This window comes from Mastacembelus armatus, chromosome 13 (assembly GCF_900324485.2).
Source record: "Mastacembelus armatus chromosome 13, fMasArm1.2, whole genome shotgun sequence".
In the NCBI taxonomy this organism is placed as follows: domain Eukaryota; kingdom Metazoa; phylum Chordata; class Actinopteri; order Synbranchiformes; family Mastacembelidae; genus Mastacembelus; species Mastacembelus armatus.
The window spans coordinates 1,999,218-2,019,827 of record NC_046645.1 but is presented as its reverse complement, the minus strand read 5'-3'; the positions used below and the strand labels follow the sequence as shown (position 1 = coordinate 2,019,827).

Sequence of the window (20,610 nt, the reverse complement as noted above, 5' to 3'; positions counted from 1 at the left end):
ACTATGACACGTCTAACTGAAACACCAGAAACAGAAATGGTTCAATAATTGCAAATGTGTCTATTAATGTGCACCATTCCAGCAAAACATACAAATCAATATAATCCTGACAAGTTGGAAACTACCCTGAAAATTTGGGACCAAGCAAAAAGCAGTCTGTAACAATCCCAAAAGGTTGTTATAAATTAAGAAAAATAGCATCTCAGCATCTCAAATACCCCTGATTTATTTTTTTTAAATCATAATTAAATGTGCCTAACTTTTCAGGGGCTTCTTGGCTTAGTTCAAATGCCGTTTGAGTGTATTTGAGTGTAAAACTTACCTCTAGATCATAGAACACTGCTATAATTAAGTCCATGTCAAAAGGACTGCGTTCTCTTGCTAAAACTCCAGTGGGTATAGTTGTATAGGTATTTTATATACAACTGAAACTCAGTAGTCATCACTTTCAATGTGAATGTGAGAATGAAACTGCATAGTGCTGTGCTTAACCATGCTGATAATAACTGTAGGGCCTGATTTACTGTTGGTCTTGATGTTGACGGCAGATACCTGCCTAATTTAATTGTTACTGTTTTACTGCCTTAATCACATTGAGCAAATACAAAACTCTCCCCCTCTTCCATGTCTCTTTCAACCTCGGCTTCCATTAACGGCAGACGTTTATCTGTATAACAGTGTTAGCTTACGCAACTGTGCACACGCAAAAACACACACCTTGTATGCTCATGCACGTACACATAGACACACACATGGAGACACTGAAGCGTGCAGGATTCACACCCTCTGTCTGAACCAAATCCCTGAATAGGATACAGTAGTGTAAAGTGAGTCAGCTATTGAGTAAGCTTGCACTACCCCTCTAACCTCCCAAAGGGAATGCAGGTGTTTGTGTTACCCTGGGCCAGCTATGTTTAGACATGAGCCTTGGACAAGGCCCAGCGCACCAACAGAGCTCCCATGCTTCCTGCAGATGACAGCATCCTGTCTCTGCTCCCTCTAACACTGTCAAGGGCTCCCAAACCTGGCAGTGGCAACCTCCACTTGGGAGCAACCGGCTGCCCAAACATCTGTGCTTACCCTGTTACAACTCCTACAGTATGAGTTTAGAAATGTGGCTGATATATATGAAATATATCACCATCTTTATCATCATCATGATGATGCTGATAAGCAAACCTGTCAGCAGATTTGAGTTTCCCTAGTTGTGGCTGATTCACCTATAGTCAAATTTTTATTTTGTTTTTTTTCGCAGCACTTTTTATGATCGAAAACACCAACAAAAACCTCGAGTAGTTTTTTCAAGTGTTTTTCAAGAGCAAGAACAAACTTCAAAAACGCGTCACCAGTCTGATTGAAATTAGCACCATCATCATCTTCATTGTTGTCATCATTGTCGTCATCAACATTCAAGATTCTCATCATCATTATTACTGTTGTCACCATCTGAATCATCATCATTACTGTCTTCATCGTGATTACCGCAGCCATTACCCTTGTAATTAATATCACCATCATCATTGTTATCATCATCATCATCACACAAATAGCAGAGAAACATTCGTAATGATATTCCCGTTCAGGGACACACCACTATGAACATCAACAGTCATCATCATTAACATAATGGCTTTTAATCCTTCCATATGTAGCTTCCATGATTTTCTCTGCCTTGTGCTAATATTCTGCTCCTCAAAGATATAGACTCTGCAGTTATCATGTGTTTACTATATTATCTCCCCAAACTATTATGGAAAGAATACATACATAGATGCAATACAAGTGTTATTACCCCTGAGTCAGTTATAAAAGGCCAGACAGGTTGAAAACACGCATTTGTCCTACTTTCAACATTTTTTGAAAACACAGATGTTGCAGAGCTTTCAACTGTATCGCTGTCACAGAAGAATCCAGATCTTAAAAGATCTACTGCTGCAAAGAAAAAAAAAAAAAAATCCCATGAAGCCCAATTAGAATTCTGCTTCACTTCACTTGCTGATTGAATGAGGTAATCTGTTCTCATTTAAATGATAGCATTTCAGTCAAGCATGGGGCCAGCTTAGTCATGGAAAACAAATGAGTCCCCTATCCCGTGAAAACTGCTCTCAGTACTGGCAGGAATAAAAACCCGGAGACAGCCACTAGTTCTGTTGTCATTGTTTTCATTTGCCACATCAGCATGCATTCACATCTTTATTGTTGAGATGGCAGCATTTACATGCATGATGCATTCTAAGTCCCACAGCACGGTCTAAATTTCCCAAAGACACTCGAGACATCCACCAATGCGTCTGCTTCACTTTTATAAATGGGCCTTGTCTGTTGAAGCAGCAGCGAGCCATTCATGCCACACACCACGCAAGACGCAGTTGCCAGTGACATCATAAGAGTACCACCTAAACATTTGAGGAGTGTCTCAATCCCTGTCACAGAAGCCATCATTCACAAACACAAACAGATGTTCTTTCTGTGATCCCATGTCAATTTATTAATGTCAGCTGTTGCGTGTAATACAGTACGTGTCAACCAACATCTTCAAAGGTGGAGGAGCTACCCATTTGTCATTCTGTGATTTGTTTTCTTAGCTGGCACTCTGTGCTGCACTCTGTGTCTGGCGTAATGAGGAACGTGCTGTCTGCTCCAAGTCGCCTGGGAGCTTGTCACAGCATGGAGGGCTGCCACAAAAATATGCTGAAGCCAGCACAGAAAACCTGCTCAAGAATGATGATTTATTCATACGAACGAATGCTATTGACATAAGAAACAGTGAAAACCTGTCCTAATGCCTTTCCCACTTTTCCACAATTCTTCCATTTCATCCCGTCTCTCCATCCTCTACCTTCTAATCCTCACACCAGGTGGGCCAAAGGAGGAAGTATAATCAAGGAGGTCTCTGGAGACACATACGAGGTTATTGTGGACCACTCCTTCTTTACAGAGCCTGTTTCCTGCGAGGTTACCAACGCTCTTGGCAGCACCAACATAAGCCGCAATGTTGATGTTTACTGTGAGTGGCGCCTTGAGCAAATATGTATGCCCTTTAGTGATGCCAACAACGTGATAAATCATTATTATGAATTTTTGCTGTCTTTTATATTTTAACACGGAGCTCCTACAGCCGGCTCCCCCACAGCTGATGCTTAATTATGGATGAGTCACAGACAGTTGATGATGTTTATATCTTTTAACAGTTGGTCCACGCATGGCTGCGGAGCCTCAGTCCTTGCAGGTGGACCTTGGATCAGATGCTGTGTTCAACTGTGCCTGGACAGGAAATCCGTCTCTTACCATAGTGTGGATGAAGAGGGGATCTGGTGTGGTGAGTGTATGGATTTGCTCTGCATCTATGTATGTCTTACATGAAATCACGTACAATATTACAACATACAGTAGATGTAAAAAAGACTTTATAAGATTACAGCACCTCCATAGGACATCGGACAGTTTTATTTGTTTGTTTTTTTTAATGACATAACCATCTTCTTTCCATCTAACCTAAACTTTTGGGGCCTTAACGAGCTCAGTCTCTTGGCGACCTGCTCCCACCTGAGATCTGTTGATCTGGTCCAGAAATTCAGCCTTATTTCACCTTTACTTTTGTCAACATCAAAGGCCAAAGCCACCCTTTACTCCACTGAGCTCAAACCCTAAATTGGATTTTAATAATTGAGGAGAGGTGCCCTTTAAGATATTAAATGGTCCATGTGATGCTTTGCTTTTTCTCCCCTATAGCACTGCCTTGTTGCTGTCTCAAATGCAAAGGTGCCTTTGCTGTCATTGCATTTGATGACCTTTGACTTTTATTGCTGCAGGTTCTTAGCAACGAGAACCTCCTGACACTAAAATCCGTGAGACAGGAGGATGCTGGGAAATATGTTTGCCGTGCAGTGGTTCCACGTGTAGGAGCAGGAGAGAAGGAGGTTTCTCTCACCGTTAATGGTAAGTTCTATTATTCACGTTTTTTTTTTTTTTCCCAAACATGTGCCTAAATATAAATTATAAATAAATAGCTGTGTCATCAACTGTCATCAGTGTGGAGGCTCGTAAAGCAGTAAATATAGATTTGGCCTTTTCAACATATAGCCATTTCATAAACAGGTGAAATGCTAATTATATTCTGCATGAGTCACAGGGAAGCTGCTTTTCTGAGGCACTGACTGACTAATGAATAACAGCGTTGGTGGGAGACCTGGCAACTCTCAAACAAATGACTTCATTATCAGTGCTTGATATTCAGGGAGCATGCTTCAGTGTGACAGAGGTTCTTAGTTGTGGGATTTACATGTCTCTCATTTTCTCCATGTCCATCTGAAAGAAACATGGGCCAGAAAGAAGACAAACGAACGAGATATAAGATGCTGGCAAGATGATTCTGAGTTAATGCTGACAGTGTATGAGTGTACATTTTGAAAGCTAACAAATGTATTTGCCTGTAAGCAACACTGGCGCTGATATGGGGATGAAGATACATCAAGCAGCAAACACTGTGTACAAAGATTTTCTTTTTAAAATCCAGACATTAGCTTTGCATATCAGAGAGAATGGGATACCAGTATTCCCTCCAGCACAAGATCAGAACCACGACTTTCTATGAACTGCAAAGAGCTTCCTCTTTCTCAGCCAGGACTTCAACTGATATGAAGAAGAAAAGGCATAGTTGACTAATTCTATTGTCTCATTTTCTGTTGAAGCAACCTACACTACAGCCTTATATATAAAAGCACAGTACATAATATCCAGTGTGCCAGTTTATTTTGATACATCTCATTTCTGCTGATTTAACTATGGAGAATGTGCTTTTGAAAATGATGGCATGAGAGAAAGAAGATAGATTGTTTTAATAAATATTATAACACAACACAACCCCAAGCACACTGGGAAACATACACCAAAGCTGAAATGGCATGTTTATTTAGTCTCTGCAGACTTCATTCAGTGAAGTTCTGGATGGCTTCTAGTCATTTTATTTGTTTATATTCTTCCTCTCTTCTTCTTTTTTTTTTTTTTTTTACATCTTGCACCTGCCTGCACAAATTGGCACTTGACATTCAAAAACCCACTTCCCTTCTACCTTTCTGAATAATTGAAATTTGGTTTCCAAACCACTCGAGGAATTCTGAGTTATTTCTTATCTGAACCTCAAGGCAAATCGGATTGTCAAACTTGTGAAGGTGCAAACACTCTGGTTGAAGTTGAGGGCATGTGGAGGGCTGTCTCCTGAGATTCACTGATTGTCCATTGCCACTGTCTGAACTTCAGACAAATGTAAGTGTTCCTTACCTCTCAACCACCTATAATCCCAAGATCACTGACAGTCAGCAGAACCCAACTGATTCTGACAATGAATAGCTAACATCAACTGAATAAGCAAGCTTTGTGGCGGTGAGGCGACTATGACGGTAATATCTCAGGCAAGGCTGTGTACGTTCAGATCACTCATGATGTGTCTGCTACACATCTGAATGTTTCTTTGATGTTTGTTTTCCCTGCGGTTATCCCCGATTCCTTAATGCTATCATTTAAATTACATGTGTTCATAATTTGTCATTCCCTCTGTCTCTCCCCTCTCTGCCATTATGTGTCACTAGCTCCCACTGTGGCATACCACATAGACATGAGGATTCCAACTTTCCCTGGGGACAAACGTAATTTAATTATAATCAAACAGCTAGCAGGGGAGGCAGTTTGTGTTTAAATCACTAATGGATACATATTGCTTACTCTAGTCGAACATTTTCAAAATGGAAAGTTCCCCAGCATTTGCAGCCGTCAAGTGGATTCTAGTATAGAGTGGGGGTGCTGTGCACGTCCATGCATGTGATTATTTATATAGCATACAATATGTATGCATGGCTTTTTCCAGTTCTGCAAAAGTTGGATTGAGAGAAGTTATCTGACATGCTTGAAGGGATTTAGCTTGTGTATGCTTAAGGACCACACAGTCATGCAATACATATTAATTAATATATCCGCCCATGTGAGTGTATCTGTGCATCCGTTTGTGTTTATGAGAATGTGTGTCTTTGGGCAAAGCAGTGGACATATATGTATAATGACATATACACAGTACATGGGGAGCCTAGGGAGAGAAAGCCCATTAATACAATAAGGAGAAGGCAGGGTTGGAAATCCATTAATATCCTGCAGTGCACTTCTTATACATCTTTTTTTTTTTCATGCCATTTCTCTTTATAGTGAGTCTTAATGTGTCCAGTTAATTAGCATTCCAGCCTTCTTTAAACCATCAATGACAATGTACACAAAAAGTGCAAACTAATCAAGGACAAAGCTGTAATTGAAGATGCAGAATTTTTTTTTTTATCTGACGAGCTAAATTTGAGCTCAGAAAGGCATGATCTCTAAAACTTTCTGGAAGATTTGCAATCTCTCTAACTAGATCAGATACTATTTTTTTATGTGTGACATATATCTTTAATTTATTGTTACATTATGTATAAAAATTGTTATACTTTTTTACCAGGATGGTTCATTCTGAAGTTCAGGCTTGTATACACAGGCTCATATGACTGTTATTGGTACTTCAACTTTGAGGCCTACAGTGTCCCCTTATATTTCAGGGGAAGGCACAATGGTTGAGAAATTACTGCATAGTCCAATAAAGTAGAAAGGATATCTATAAATAAAACAAGCAGCTGGGGTTCCCCAACAACCAAGTGGTTTAGCAGGCATGCTATATAAACTAGCACGTGTGTGCGTGATGTTGGCCAACATTTGCTGTAGGTATCTTGCTTTCTCTGTCTCCTACTTCCTGTATACATTTCCACAACCCACTTAACTAAATAGCCCCAAAAATAACTTGAATATTAGGAAAACAGAATTCAATTTCCATTTTTATAATCAACACATTTCTGTTAGGTAAAAAAAAAAAAAAAAAATGTAGAAACTCATCAAAGCACTGACAATATCAACAGAGGCTCATTTAGTAAAGCAAGAATAAACCTGTTTTCGTAACCTGATTGAACCTTCTGTTTAAAATAACTTTAAAAAAAAAAAAAGGCCTCTTACCATAGTGTGGATGAAGAGGGGATCTGGTGTGGTAAAATATTGTGCACCTGAGCTGTGGTATCTGTGCTGAGTTATTACTGTAAATATATTTCACAAGCTGAAGTGAAAATAGTATGGATCAAGCTGCATGCAAAAGCGGTCTTTTCCGTTTTAAAGATATATGGGGCCAAAGGCAAAAGTGATGAAACTGCCTGAGTATTTCAGGTGGTAGAGCTTGTTTTTATAAAAGAGAAACACAAAGGCTACCTCAGCTGGCCAATTAGAGCTGAAGATAAAATTATTTGTGATTGACGCTCCACATCCACCCTGACTACTGTTATTGTGGTGTAGTATAGCTGCAATAAAACAGCAGGAAGATTACCATAATATAAGCAGTAATGATTCTGCCCCTCTTACACTCTCATATAATATACAGACTAACAGTGTAGATAACAAACACCTTAGTAACAACATTCTCCCTCTCACTAATCAAAGCATATCTGATTCTCTTCTCACATTACAACGTGACTCGGCTGTGTGAACTAATGGTTTGCTATTCAGAATTTCCATGGGAGCAGTAGAAATTGTACATTTGTTTGCATTATCAGTTTTCCAGGTAAAACGTTAAAATAATTATGATGCGGGATATTTCTATCTTTTGTGTAAATGTAGAATAAAAACTTGAATTGCATAATTTAAGAAAACTGCTAGAGCATTAACAATAACAAGTGTATCTGTACGGAAGCTTCAAGATATCCTCCTCACGATAGACTTCTCTTTGAGGAAATCATGGCCATTGAAGTCCTGGCCTTTTGACACCCACACTGATGTTGTGTAATCAGATTCCAGTGTCCACTAAAGAGTTAAAACCTCCTCCAATGAATGAACAAAGCATCGCACCCAACATTTTGATTACCTCCCCTGCTGCTAACATTGATGGTGTAGTGCCACCCACCTGCCCGCTACCAGTGTCTGTGCTCTGATCGCATAGTGCAAGAGGCGAACACATTTTACACACACACACACACACACACAGTTTCAACCCAAGCTGAGCCGAGGAGATAAAGCTATCTAATTATATTCCTCATTTGCAGCTCTGATCCATAGAATAGATCCTAACCAGCCTAACAGGCCTTCTGCAGCCTGCAGAGGCAATTGATCCTGCTATATGTTGATAGTCTGAACTCATACAAACTACATACTTACATTGTTTCCTAATCCTAAATTCGCACATACACGTTCTATTTACAAATGCCCTTATATAACCTCTAACAAATACAGTATACACTGTACTAATGCCATCATCCCATGTTGGCAAACCAGTGAAAGAAGGTAAACAGCTTTCAATATGTTTTCCTTAAATTGTCTGCAGCATTCATTCCGCAGCAGTAGCAGCCTTCCAGCATCCTCCTTTAGCATACCAAGACGCCATCTGGAAAAGTCTCATTAAAATGCTAATTCATTTTAATAAGAGACAGGTAATAAACTGCAATTATGTATCGTCAGAGAGATGGCAGAGAGCGGGAGTTTGAGGGAAGTTGGCGGAGAAACAAGCTGTCTCACTAATCAAGAAGCAGTCTAACTTGCCTCCCTCTCAAACCCACATTTTTAACCTTAACCATCACATAAGACTTGCTTAACGTTTGATTTGAACAGTTATTTAGATAACCTTTCCACCAACTAACAAAGGATAACAGAAAACTTTTCTGATGTTACTTTGTCGGAGCAGCTGTGCAGAAACCCAGCTTCCAAATTTGAAGACAATAGAGGTTATTGAGAAATAGGTCAGTTTGTACGAGCATTGTTAAACCAAATTATATCCACAAATCAAACTAGTAAGATTATTTGCCCCAATAAAAACTTTCAAAATGTGGTGATTCTGTAAAACTCTTGGCTGCTGATCGAAAGCCCAGGTGATGCTTTCAGAAAGGTCAGACTGAACCTGGTCCAGGTGAAACTGACAATTTAAATTTCCAATAAATTTACTGCTGATAAAAAAAAAAAAAAAAAACAGAAAATTAACATAAGATTACTGCTCATGTAGATTTCCATGTTTTTCTAAAGTAAGATGAATAATACAAAATTGCTCCATAGCAATTTCCATGTCCTAAGATAGCATGCATTTAAATAAAACAATAATGTAAATGTAAAGAAGTGTACATGTGTGTAGCTTTGTGGTACCTTTTTCTTGGGGACTTGGGTGAACGTGTAACAACCAAAGGGAAAATACACTTGAAAGGCAGAATTGGGTCATGTGTGACATGTTGTCGTCATATCACCGAGTGTGATCAGCCTCCAGACCAGATGGCAAGCAGACCTGTCGTTTAGTCTGAGCTGCCCCTGTCAGGCTGGATCTTGTAGCCTGACCACAGTTTAGCACATGCTGGTCTGAGGTCTATACCTGTAGGTCCAACTGACTGAACTAGCCTTTTGTTCACATTTTCAAATTTCATTCCATTTAATCAAAACTGTTTTTGAGGAAACCTTAATTATGAAGAGCATATGTTAAAAGTACATAAATAGCATGAAACACAGGCATGATCCATATTTAAGAGTGTGCATAGGAATCCAGTGCTTAATGTGTATTTATGTGCTGAGCTATTGGTTCAGGATTCAAATCTGCTGCAAGCAAACTGATTGGGGTGAAACTCAGACACAGCTCCGTTATCTCCCCACAATGGCATTTTTCTCTCTCCATCTGTGTTGTCCTGATTACACTCCGAAGAAGTGCTGTAGCACTTTCCAGGAAAGTTTATCTCAGTGGGAGAAATCAAGCCAGCCATAAATCAACAATTTCTTGATCCAGAATGAGGTCTGGGCCCCCACTTATGTCCTTCGTTCACTTCTGGCATGTCCTTGGATAAGTTGTACAGAGGAGTGAGGTATCAAAGAGCAACACAATCTTCCTCAGGAGTCCCGAATTACTGAACACTTCAGGTGTTACTGCGTGGAACAGGGGAGCAATTACATATAATAACATAATGTACTATAACAACTCAACTCAGAGTTGTCATATGACCTGAAACTAAAATCAGACTTAATTGTTTCAATTTATGTGACTCAAACGTTCTTTGTTCTTCTTTCTCAGGGCCACCTACTATCTCCAGCACACAGACTCAGCAAGCTTTACATGGAGAAAAAGGACAAATCAAATGTTTCATTAGAAGTACACCTCCTCCAGACCGCATTGTAAGTTCACGTGAACCGTTTTTTTATTTCCTGATCTCATCACCTGATTTTATTTCAACACATCTGAAACTACAATCATACGTTTTATCCATTTGTGGTGCTTAAATGCGATAAATTAGCTATAATTAATATTCTTTTCTTATCTGTATCAGAAATAAAATACCTGGCAGAACATTACTGATCGTTTAAGATGGACATACACATGTATAACCTTGACAAAGTTCAGAACATCAGATGCATCATTTATTTTGATTAGGGCTGTCAACGTTAACGCATGCGATTAATCTAAAAATTTTAACACGTTAATATTTTTTTAAGGCAAATTACTCATTTGATGAGGTTTGACCCCAACTTCTTGCCGCCATCGCAGCGCGGATGGATATCTATCATTATGTGATAAGGCTAAGTTACAGCAAACGCTATGCTACTTAATGTGATGGCAGAAGACACGACGCCCGGTCTGCTGAACAGCAAGTTTCGTTATAAAAAGCTTCCAGTTTCCTTAAACTAGTTTGTTATGCATTTCTTTATTTCAACACATTTACAGGTGCAACCTAGTATTTTAAATTTGCGATTAATCGGGATTAATCGCAGTCCATGACTGTGATTAAAGCAGTTAAATTTTTTTAATTGACAGCACTAATTTTGATATGAAAAGGTTGCATGAAAGTGCTTATACTTTGAACCCTCAATTTCTCATTTAAATGCACACTTATGTTAGCACTGATCCCTTTAAGATTTATGGACTTTAATAAACAACCTACTCTCTAAGCTCATCTTGCACTTATCAATTTATGTGTGTGTAGAAGTGTGCATGTTTGCACATGGGTGTCGTGGTTAATTGCCATAATTTGTCATCTAATATTTATTAGTATTATTATATTGATGTCTAGTATTAACTACTAACATGTTGTGGAGGCTGGGACTGCTGAGCAGCTGTGAAACAGTGGACAGCATCCTTACATGGTTATGCCAAGTCGAGTCATATTAATTTGTATAGCCAAAAATCTTAAATGTGAGTGCTTCACAACATTACAACATAGAAACTTGATAAGGACAAGGAAAGCAGTGTGACACTCAATTTGCATGATTCTATCTAGCCACCTTTTAATTACTAGAAGACATTTTAGATGCTGTTTATCCTCAAAGTTCCCATTAATCGTTCCCACTCTGTATCCAGTAAAATACATTTTTTTCTTTGTTATTTAAAATTCAACAAAACTGAGTCACAGTTCTCATAATAGTTCCCCTTAACAGATGCAATGTCTGCACTAAAATGCCTCAAACAAAAGTGGTGCATAAAAGGCATGTAATTATTTTATTCTACAAATAAATCCAGTGTATGCAAATATATATTGTTTTACTTTGGGTCTACAAAGGATTAGTACATCGGCACATCTCCTTCTCATCCACATATGCCCGGAAACATTTATAGCCACTTTGGCATTTGGACATTTTGGTTTTCAAAACATTGTTTTTATTTCCTGTCTATCAAAAGTACACCAAAAGTTAAACAGTTTGAAATTAACTGGATGTACAATATAGATTGTATACACATCCACAAACAAGTCACATTCAAATACCACTACATCTAACATTGCTGTATATGTACAATATGTGCAAAAGGTTGAATCTTTCAAATATTTTTGCAGTGCATCCAGCTCACAGTATCATACAGTATGAGAAAAGGATGTTCTTAGGAAACATGTAATTCATTAAAATAAATACATCTGAATTCTGTTATTAGCCGGGTGTAATTTATTTTAGTAATAATCTTCAGTTCCTATTGCCCTTTTTTTATAGTCCTCTAGTTTACAGCAATACCTGTTCTATAAACAGTTACATAAAGTCTCCCAACAGCCAAACCAAAAAAGTAATTCAGACAGTGTGGTGAGTAGAGATCTGCCTAGAGTACACCAATTTGCAATTATCCATTAGACATTAGCTCAGTCTACGGCTGCTGGAGACATCTCAGTGAGCTGGCAGCTTGTCAAACAGAAATGGAGAGCAGCAAATTGGGCCAGTTAACAAAAACAACTTTAACTACAACATGCTGTTCAAAATTGTTTTAACTATCCACAACAAAACAGAAAACGCTTCATGTATTTCTACTGATTTATTTCCCCATGAGAATTCACTGAATCATTGATGTATTCACCAAACAAGATCAGCTAATGCCATGCATTGATAATTCACATGCCCTGCACGGCAACGTGCACATTTAGCAACATAAAATGGACTGTCGTTGTACCTGCATCATCCAAGAACATGCAGGTGAAATAATAATCAGACCAGCACCATCTCAGATATTTTCTAACTCGAGCAGCCCTTAGAAGCATTTACTAATCACCACTGGGGAGCTGTGTAAAGCACAGATATGTGATTGTTTGGTCGCCTTTGATGCTATAGAAACGCTGTCGGTTTGTTACTGAGTCGAAGAGTCGAGATTCCTTGCTCTAACTTTTGAAAACCACATAACAAATTTCTAATACCTAAAGACATTGTTCGCATTTCACCTCCACAAGACAAAGAATCTACAGCCACTTAGATGAGGATGTCAGCCTGCTAACATTAGCTTGTTAACGTCATTAGTTTGTACAAAGTTAAAGTTTTCACCCAGTGATGGTACTAGATGTAATACCAAAAACTATCAATATGCACTCTGAGCACTATTCAACTTTCGATATGAAATGTCATGGTAATGGCACTACAGGGCCACTAATGCTCAAAAATTTGGCACATCATGTACGAACTACGTACCCTTTGCCTTGTCTCAGGCCTGGTCATGGAAGGAGACCGTGTTGGAGTCTGGAACATCCGGCCGCTACACTGTGGAGACCGTTACCACAGAAGAAGGAGTAATCTCTACACTCACCATGAGTAACATCGTCCCAGCTGACTTCCAGACCATCTACAACTGCACAGCGTGGAACAGCTTTGGCTCTGACACCGAAATCATACGCCTTAAGGAACAAGGTGGGAGCCAAGGTCCGGGCAGGTTCCACCTTCCTCTTCTTCAAATCACATGACTGTGGTATTCCACATAGTGAAACAGCTGCACCCATGTGAATGTATTTTTTTTTTTTTTTTTTTTTTTTTTAAGTGTGATAGGACTTGTTTACTAATTGGTCATCAAGGACAAGTAAAAAAATCACAAATCTTCAACGGACTTGTACTTAAACCTGTATGAAATGCTAAAATGGTGGGTGAATTTTAACTGTGATGACCAGTTACATATACTTAAACAGAATCTACTAGAAATAAGTAGTTCAAAAATACGTTTAACATTATTTAAGTTAGATGATGTACAATGGAAATACATGGTTACGCAGTATGGGTAAAACGTTTCATGTACTTTAAATGTGACGATGATTATGGATAAATTATTTACATATTGGTTTTCTGCTTTACCATTCTTTATGTACTATAGATGAGAAATTTAAAACATTTCTTTTGGCTTCAAAAATGAAAACTATGAACTTTTCCCAGCTACCACAGTGAAGGCTGTGTTTTCTATCCACTTATCGCTAATGATAAATTATAAGCTGCTTATGTGAAAGTGAATAATAATGAATACATTTAACAGGCTTTAATGGTGTAGGAAGAGCACTTGGTTTTTCTGCATTTGTATCAAATGTGAGAATAAGGGCCTTTAATGTGGGAGCAGTCTATGGATGTGTGCCTGCAGGTTTAATCTCTTTTTAGCTACAAATGTACTATAACATCTGTGCAGAAACACACAAACATAATTATGCCTGAACTAATGCACACACTCTTCCACTCAATTCAATAAAATAAAAGCCCTCAGTGAAATGCTTCTATTAGCCTAAATTACTCTAAATTAAAAGTTATTAGACAGTAGGATAATGAGACAATATTAGTGAGTAAATGTTTACCTGCACTGATAACAAAAGGTTTGTTAATCCGTTTTCATTTTAGTTGGACATACAGTACAGAACAAATTCTGTGGCACTGTGCCTGTGTTTTTATTACATGGCCTTGTGCCTAAAGGAAAATGTCCAAGTCACTTAGAGAGACAAAATATAACTCATCTTTTCTTGTTTTACTGTTTGCACACACACAATTAGGGGAGAGTACATGGATTTGTGTGCCTGAAAGAGAAAGGTGGTCTCTACATTATGCCAGTGTCCTGTTGTGCACTCTCCTGTCATGCACAATATCCTGAATTTAATGTAGATTTTCAGGTGATTTTGGGATGTTAATTCAGGAGGATCTATCCCTTTGTTGCTCTCTGCAGAATCTCTCCCAGTGGCTGTGATCATCGGCATTGCTGTGGGAGCTTTCGTGGCCCTGATTGTCCTCATGGGAACCATAGGGGCATTCTGTTGCACTCGCTCCCAGAGAAGTATGTCTCATTGTTCCTGTTACATCCACTGAAGCATGCATGCCAAAGTACTGTATCGTCCCCCAAACACTCCAAAACATGTCCACCTATGTAGATAAATAAAGTAATGTTGCGTGTCTGCAATTTCTGATTTCAGGTTTCACAAATACAGGTCATTTGTAACAAAACAGGTCAAAACATTTTCAGCTTTTTCTAGAAATATCTACACAATACAAGCTCCAATGTAGTCACTCTTAATGCAAGATAAAATCACTTGCCTGGACAGCTTTTTGTGGAGCCAAGATAGCCAGATAGTGACAAGGGCTCATTTCATGCAATCTCAGTCTGGCTGCATTCACTTTCAAGCTATTTACATCATGTGCTATGTTCACTGCCACCCACCCATGTACCAAGTGACTCAGGTTAGAGACAGCCACTGTCTCTTTCCAAGAAGCAAACTGTGCTACTGGTCCCTTCAGCATGTCTATTGTCTGTATACTACAGAGGAAGCGCACCTGGTTATGCCCTCACTGCCCGTCTCCATCTGTGCTCACCAGAGAGAACTTGCAAGCAAAATTAAGACAGAAAGTAAGCCTTTGTTATATGACAGTATCATCAGCATTGTCCCAAACAGAATGAGCCACCATGGAAGGTTGTGTGAGACTGCATATGTATGCAGAAAGGGATAATCTTGTGTTGGCAGGAAACGAATGATTAATAATGCTTTGTATTGTTTACGAGAAATAGGGGAGCTCTGACTAACTAAATCCAGGGATCTTTGCTAAATTCTGTAATACTGAAAACTGCAATGGGTGAAATTATATTGTCAACAAATACAAAATAGTGTTTATCCAGCTTACTGAGATATTTGTGTCATCTGTTTCTGCCAGATCTGAAAGGCGTCGTGTCGGCGAAAAACGACATCCGCGTGGAGATTGTACACAAAGATCACAACGCAGCACGAGAAAACGAAGAACACACCTCCATGAAACAACTGATGGTGAGTGTGAGTGTCGGAACATACTACTTTTCCACTTCTTGGTCATGTTTTTGGAAATAAGATTTCAGTGTTTTACGTTATATTTCTGCATGTCCTTCAATATGGGTGAATTTATGGCATCGCTATTTCCTGTTTGCTTCGTACTTACAGGTTTCTTGATTTTAATTAAAGCAGTCAATACAGTCGACACTTCATGGTACAGCAGGGAAGTGAGTGTAGCTACAGCACAAATCTGCATTTTACCAAGATAAATAAAATATATTCATAGATACATTATTAATGCTCCCTGTCGGTCCTGAGTGAAGGTGAAACATGTCATAATAAAAGTGAATTCTTTCTGTCTAAGAATGTCTTTCTAGCTTGAGTGGAAGAGTCTTGGAAGCTACAGATTTATAGTATAGTTCTGCATGATATCTGTGCAGGTTGAACGAGGAGAGTTCCAGCAGGAATCTGTTCTGAAGCAGCTTGAGGTATTACAAGAGGAAGAGAAGGAGTATCAGCACATTAAGGTACAACTCGTGAAATGACAGCATGAACGCATGAACACGGTTGAACAAGAACAAAAAGGGAAATAGCCCTTGGGGCCGAGGGTGGTGTTCAAATCTGGGACCAAAATAGCTGAAAATCATTAATCCTTCTCTTGGATTATATTTCAAGGATAAGTCCTGAGGCAAAATGACTCCTGTTAGATGTCTAATTTTATTAATTAGTCTCTCATCAGTAGTGGCTAAGGAAATCAGAGGCTGTTGGCTCTTAAGCTGTTATTTAAGTTGATCAAATTGTTACTTATACCTTACGGATTTGGTAGGATGAAACCACCGGGCTACCAGAGCGCCCCCTAAAGTAACAGTTTCAATGACATCACCACTAACTAAATGTGTCACCATCAATGCATAAGAAAGACTGGGTAAACATAAGGTGAATCAAAGCCCTAGTTTTGATCCTTCCTGTCTGGTTCTGTGTATATGATTGTCAGATATTGCTTGAATGTGTCCTATTCAGAGAGGCAAGGATTCAATGAATGTAATACTACAGACTTCAGTGCTGTGTACCTGTAGCTGTCAACATGTTTACATGGCAATGAATGGATCAGTTTGTACAGGAGACACTTTGCCTTAGGTTCCCCCATCACATAAGAAAGCACTTTACTACTTGTAACTCTCACAATGAAATGCAAGAATGAAACGATGATGTACATGGGATTTGACAGATTGCACAGATTCTTGTATCAAGGCTCTTTTCACGTTCCCTGACAGGCTGACATCTAGTAAAGGATGGTCATTGCCCCTTCTCTGTGAATTATTCTGCCGTTGTGACACCAGGAAACTGATGAAAAGAGAAAAACTATTTTGTCAGTTTTCATTCAATTAGGTCAGTAAAACATAAAAGAGCAAATAATAATAATAATAATAATAGGTAAAAGGGCTCCTCCATACGTTTTCTCATGTAACAAAAAAATCTCATTTACTAAGAAGTTGTTCAAGTTATTCAAATATGTAGTAAAAGTGTTTACTGTCCCTTATGAAGAATCCCCTTGGTGCTTTTTATGTAAATGCATCAGTAAATCAAGCACAGCAGAGCACCACAGCAGGTGTTCATTCCACCTCCGACCTGCATTCTTGTCAGCAAGACTGTAGATGAATGTTCAGACTGCAATTATATTCAACAAATACTAAATCACAGTTGTGACTCTATAAGAGTAAGGCAACATGGGTGTTGTGCATTCAGACAGCTACAGCATGCTGCAGCTTATCAGTGCCGCATATGGAAATTCTGTCCTGTTCTGTCCATACGAATGTTGGCACTGGCTCTCTGGAGTATGCTTCTGTTGAGTTTTCAAGCTTACCTGCCGCTCTGGGGTGGAGATTTTCTTTCTACTCTAGTTAATGACAGCACACATGAAGTAAGAGCAGAGGCAGGACTGAACCAGAGGTAAAGGCCACATGCAGACAGTCTCCCTCTCTGTGCTCTGATAACGACAGGCATAACAAGGATCTTCTCAGGCTGTTTCTCTCATCTCCCCGTTATGAACATTGTTCCTTCGGGATCTGCCACCATGCTCCCTATTCTAGACATGCACATCCATTCACACCAGGACTTTAAAAAAAAGAATGAATGAAAGAGAAAAAACACCACATACACATGCACAAATGCCCTAACTGGACCATTAGCAAAAGTGCATTACCTGCATCCTGGCAGACAAACAAATGGCACAGCTGTAGTCTCAGACACCATTTCAGTGCATACATGAAAGTATAGCCCCTACAATCCATTTGGGGTATTACGATCCGGTCCAATTAAAGCTGGTATGTGAGAGAACTTTGCAGTGACACTTTGGACGCCAAACTATGAATCATCAAGGCCCACTTAATTAGCGAGAAACATGATTTTAAGGTTAACGTGGTGGCTGACTAAGTCCCACCACTAAGCTTCACCACTGTTTTTCGTTTGTACACAGCAGCCTGTCCTTATTTATTCAGCAATTTGAATGGTAATTACTGCCACTCTGACCTTGGCTTCTGTTGAGCTTGGAGAACACATAAATGCATGTAAACAAGGAGATAGTCTTTTCTTCCTTTTCTCTAGTCCTCTTTTGCTCTCTTTTTCCTATTGTAGCCTCAAAAAACAAAAATCTAATAATAAGAGCCAGTCCCACCTGGAAGTGGGTAAAAGGCAGTCCCCAGTTTGCCTAACCTGCATGTTTGAACTATTGAGCTTGAGAACATGCAAACTTCACACAGGTCCACTCAGCTGACAGGTTCAAACCCTCTGCTGAGAGGGGAGGTGCTAACCGTCATGCCACCAACAATAATAATAATAATCCGTTTTTTCCTGTGTTTTATTTAGGATCCTACTAATGGCTACTACAGTGTCAATACCTTCAAGGAGCACCACACACCTACCATGGCAGGGAATCAGACCACTGATGTGAGGAACCCCACTAACACAGGTACCCTTGGCAAGCAGCGGGTACCAACAGGCATGTCCTTCACCAACATCTATTCCACTCTGGGAGCAGGCCCCAACCGTCTGTATGACTACAGCCAACGCTTCGTGCTCGGCATGGGCAGCAGCTCCATTGAGTTATGCGAGCGGGAGTTCCAGCGTGGCTCGCTAAGCGACTCCAGCTCTTTTATCGACACGCAGTGTGACAGTGGTGTCAGCAGCTACAGTAAGCCAGACGGCTATGTGCAGTTCGACAAAGACAGCAAGGCATCAGTCTCTTCTTCTTCCCACTACTCCCAATCCTCCTCACAGAACTCAGACCTCACCCGGCCCCTGCAGAAGCGCATGCAGACCCATGTCTGACCACCAGAAAGGGAGGGTGTGTGAAAGGGGTGCAAAAGAATCAACTACAGGAGGTCCTAAACTAACAGTGTTACTGTGTTTCCTCTGGACACCTGCAGATGCCAGGGCTACAACGTGTGACTTATCCAAAACTGGATCAAGAAGCCTTATTAATCTTCATGCTTAACTCATCACCCACCCCCTTTTTAAAGCAGTAATCATAATTGTGCCAACATATAGACACCACAAAGTTGGAACTTGAACATTCAATACTTGGTTTCTGCAGTGGGATCATTAGCGGAGTGAAGGGCAGGAATTCAATGCTTTTGTGTGACAATCACCTCCCTTGGCAAAGACTGTTTTTGCCTTTTGAAGATTGTCATTCAAAAAACTGAGATTGTTACGTGTGCTTGAAGCACTCAGCACGAACGCCATGATAATGAGTGCAAGCCAATGTCCTGCTGTTCTCCTGTAGTGTGAAGCACAAAAGTGAATGTGCACGTGGTTTTAGTTGTTAAAACGATGACACGTCCCTCTACCCACATTTCCTTCAAACACTTTATGTTAAGCTTGGCCAGTTAAAAAATCTTTTCCTGTTTTGATGGAAGAAAACTTTCTCCATGTGCCCAGACATCTTGAACATTGAAAAAAAAATGGCTGTTTTTTCTCTGCAGCTGTATCTGGGCCACAGAGCTGAGCAGATAAAGACGGGCTGAGATCTCATTTTAAATCCCTGAGTCATTATTTTCTTTAACACGCTGCGATAAAAGAATATCAGTGTACATATGTGACTAATTTCTTTTCAAGCATCCAATTTCTGGCTCTGATTTCCCCCATGGAGGACTCTAAAGGAGACGCGAGCGCCTCTTTTTGCACATATCTTCTTTGCCTTGAGGGTTTGTTTGAGCTGTGTCAATACAAACTTTGACTAAGTCAGATAGACATACACTGTTAACTCCTCTGTTGATGGTTACATGGTGTTACCTTACCAAATTCAGCTCCAAGGCAAGCAGCAGGAATGCCCACACGTGTTGTACTTCTGAGTTTCTCCCACTACCACCACAGATCATCAGCCATACACTTCAGCATAGCTGCTGAAGGAAAAGTCAACATTATATTTTAGATAAGCCACTTATTGTGTGGTTGTGCCATCACTGTAGTCAACAACACTGTTGACACTGAAGACTAGTGCATCCTGACTGTATCATCAAGGGACATGACAAGAATTTTTAGAAAATCTGCTGAGCTGATGCTGGTACGCTGACACTTTGCCAATGCACCATTTTATTTTGTTGTGTTTCTCACTGTATGTGAGATATATGGTACAGGATTTTTCTTTAATCACTGACTGTATTTGTTTTAGTTGAGAGTAGAGACAGAATAGTGATGCAACCTGCAGCTACACGTACACTCATACACAAAAAGTGAGCCATATTTGCCTTATTCACCTATGTCACCATCTTAAACAGAAATGAGGCTGAAGGGGACAAAATAACCATCTCTGACAAAAGTAACGGTAGACCTCTATAGCAGCTGTTTTCTGAAATCCTACCTCTTACAAAACAAAGAAATCTTAGAGAGGTCAAACCCTCCACTGTTTCACCAAAGATCATCATGAAATAATTAGCTAAATATCTACGGCTTGAGTAGCGCCGAACCATCCCTTCTCTCGTTTTTACAATAAAATAAGTGAGGGGCGGTTCAGGGTAACATTAAGTCAGTGATCTTATTACTTCATGTTTCCTAAATAATTTGACGTTACTATCAAGAGCAGCATTGCTAA

At 39.6% G+C, this 20,610-nt stretch overlaps 1 protein-coding gene across 1 annotated transcript in view; it reads left to right on the top strand.

Moving 5' to 3' along the window:
• Positions 1-20,327, top strand: part of kirrel3b (kirre like nephrin family adhesion molecule 3b) — a 144,382-nt gene extending 124,055 nt beyond the window's left edge. Inside the window, 10 exon segments of the mRNA XM_026332110.1 lie at positions 2,859-3,007; positions 3,192-3,319; positions 3,813-3,939; positions 10,094-10,194; positions 12,972-13,182; positions 14,453-14,560; positions 15,044-15,127; positions 15,430-15,545; positions 15,962-16,048; positions 18,387-20,327. Of these exon segments, the coding sequence (XP_026187895.1) occupies positions 2,859-3,007; positions 3,192-3,319; positions 3,813-3,939; positions 10,094-10,194; positions 12,972-13,182; positions 14,453-14,560; positions 15,044-15,127; positions 15,430-15,545; positions 15,962-16,048; positions 18,387-18,848 (1,573 nt within the window). The 3' untranslated portion in view covers positions 18,849-20,327.
• The last annotated feature ends 283 nt before the right edge of the window (positions 20,328-20,610 follow it).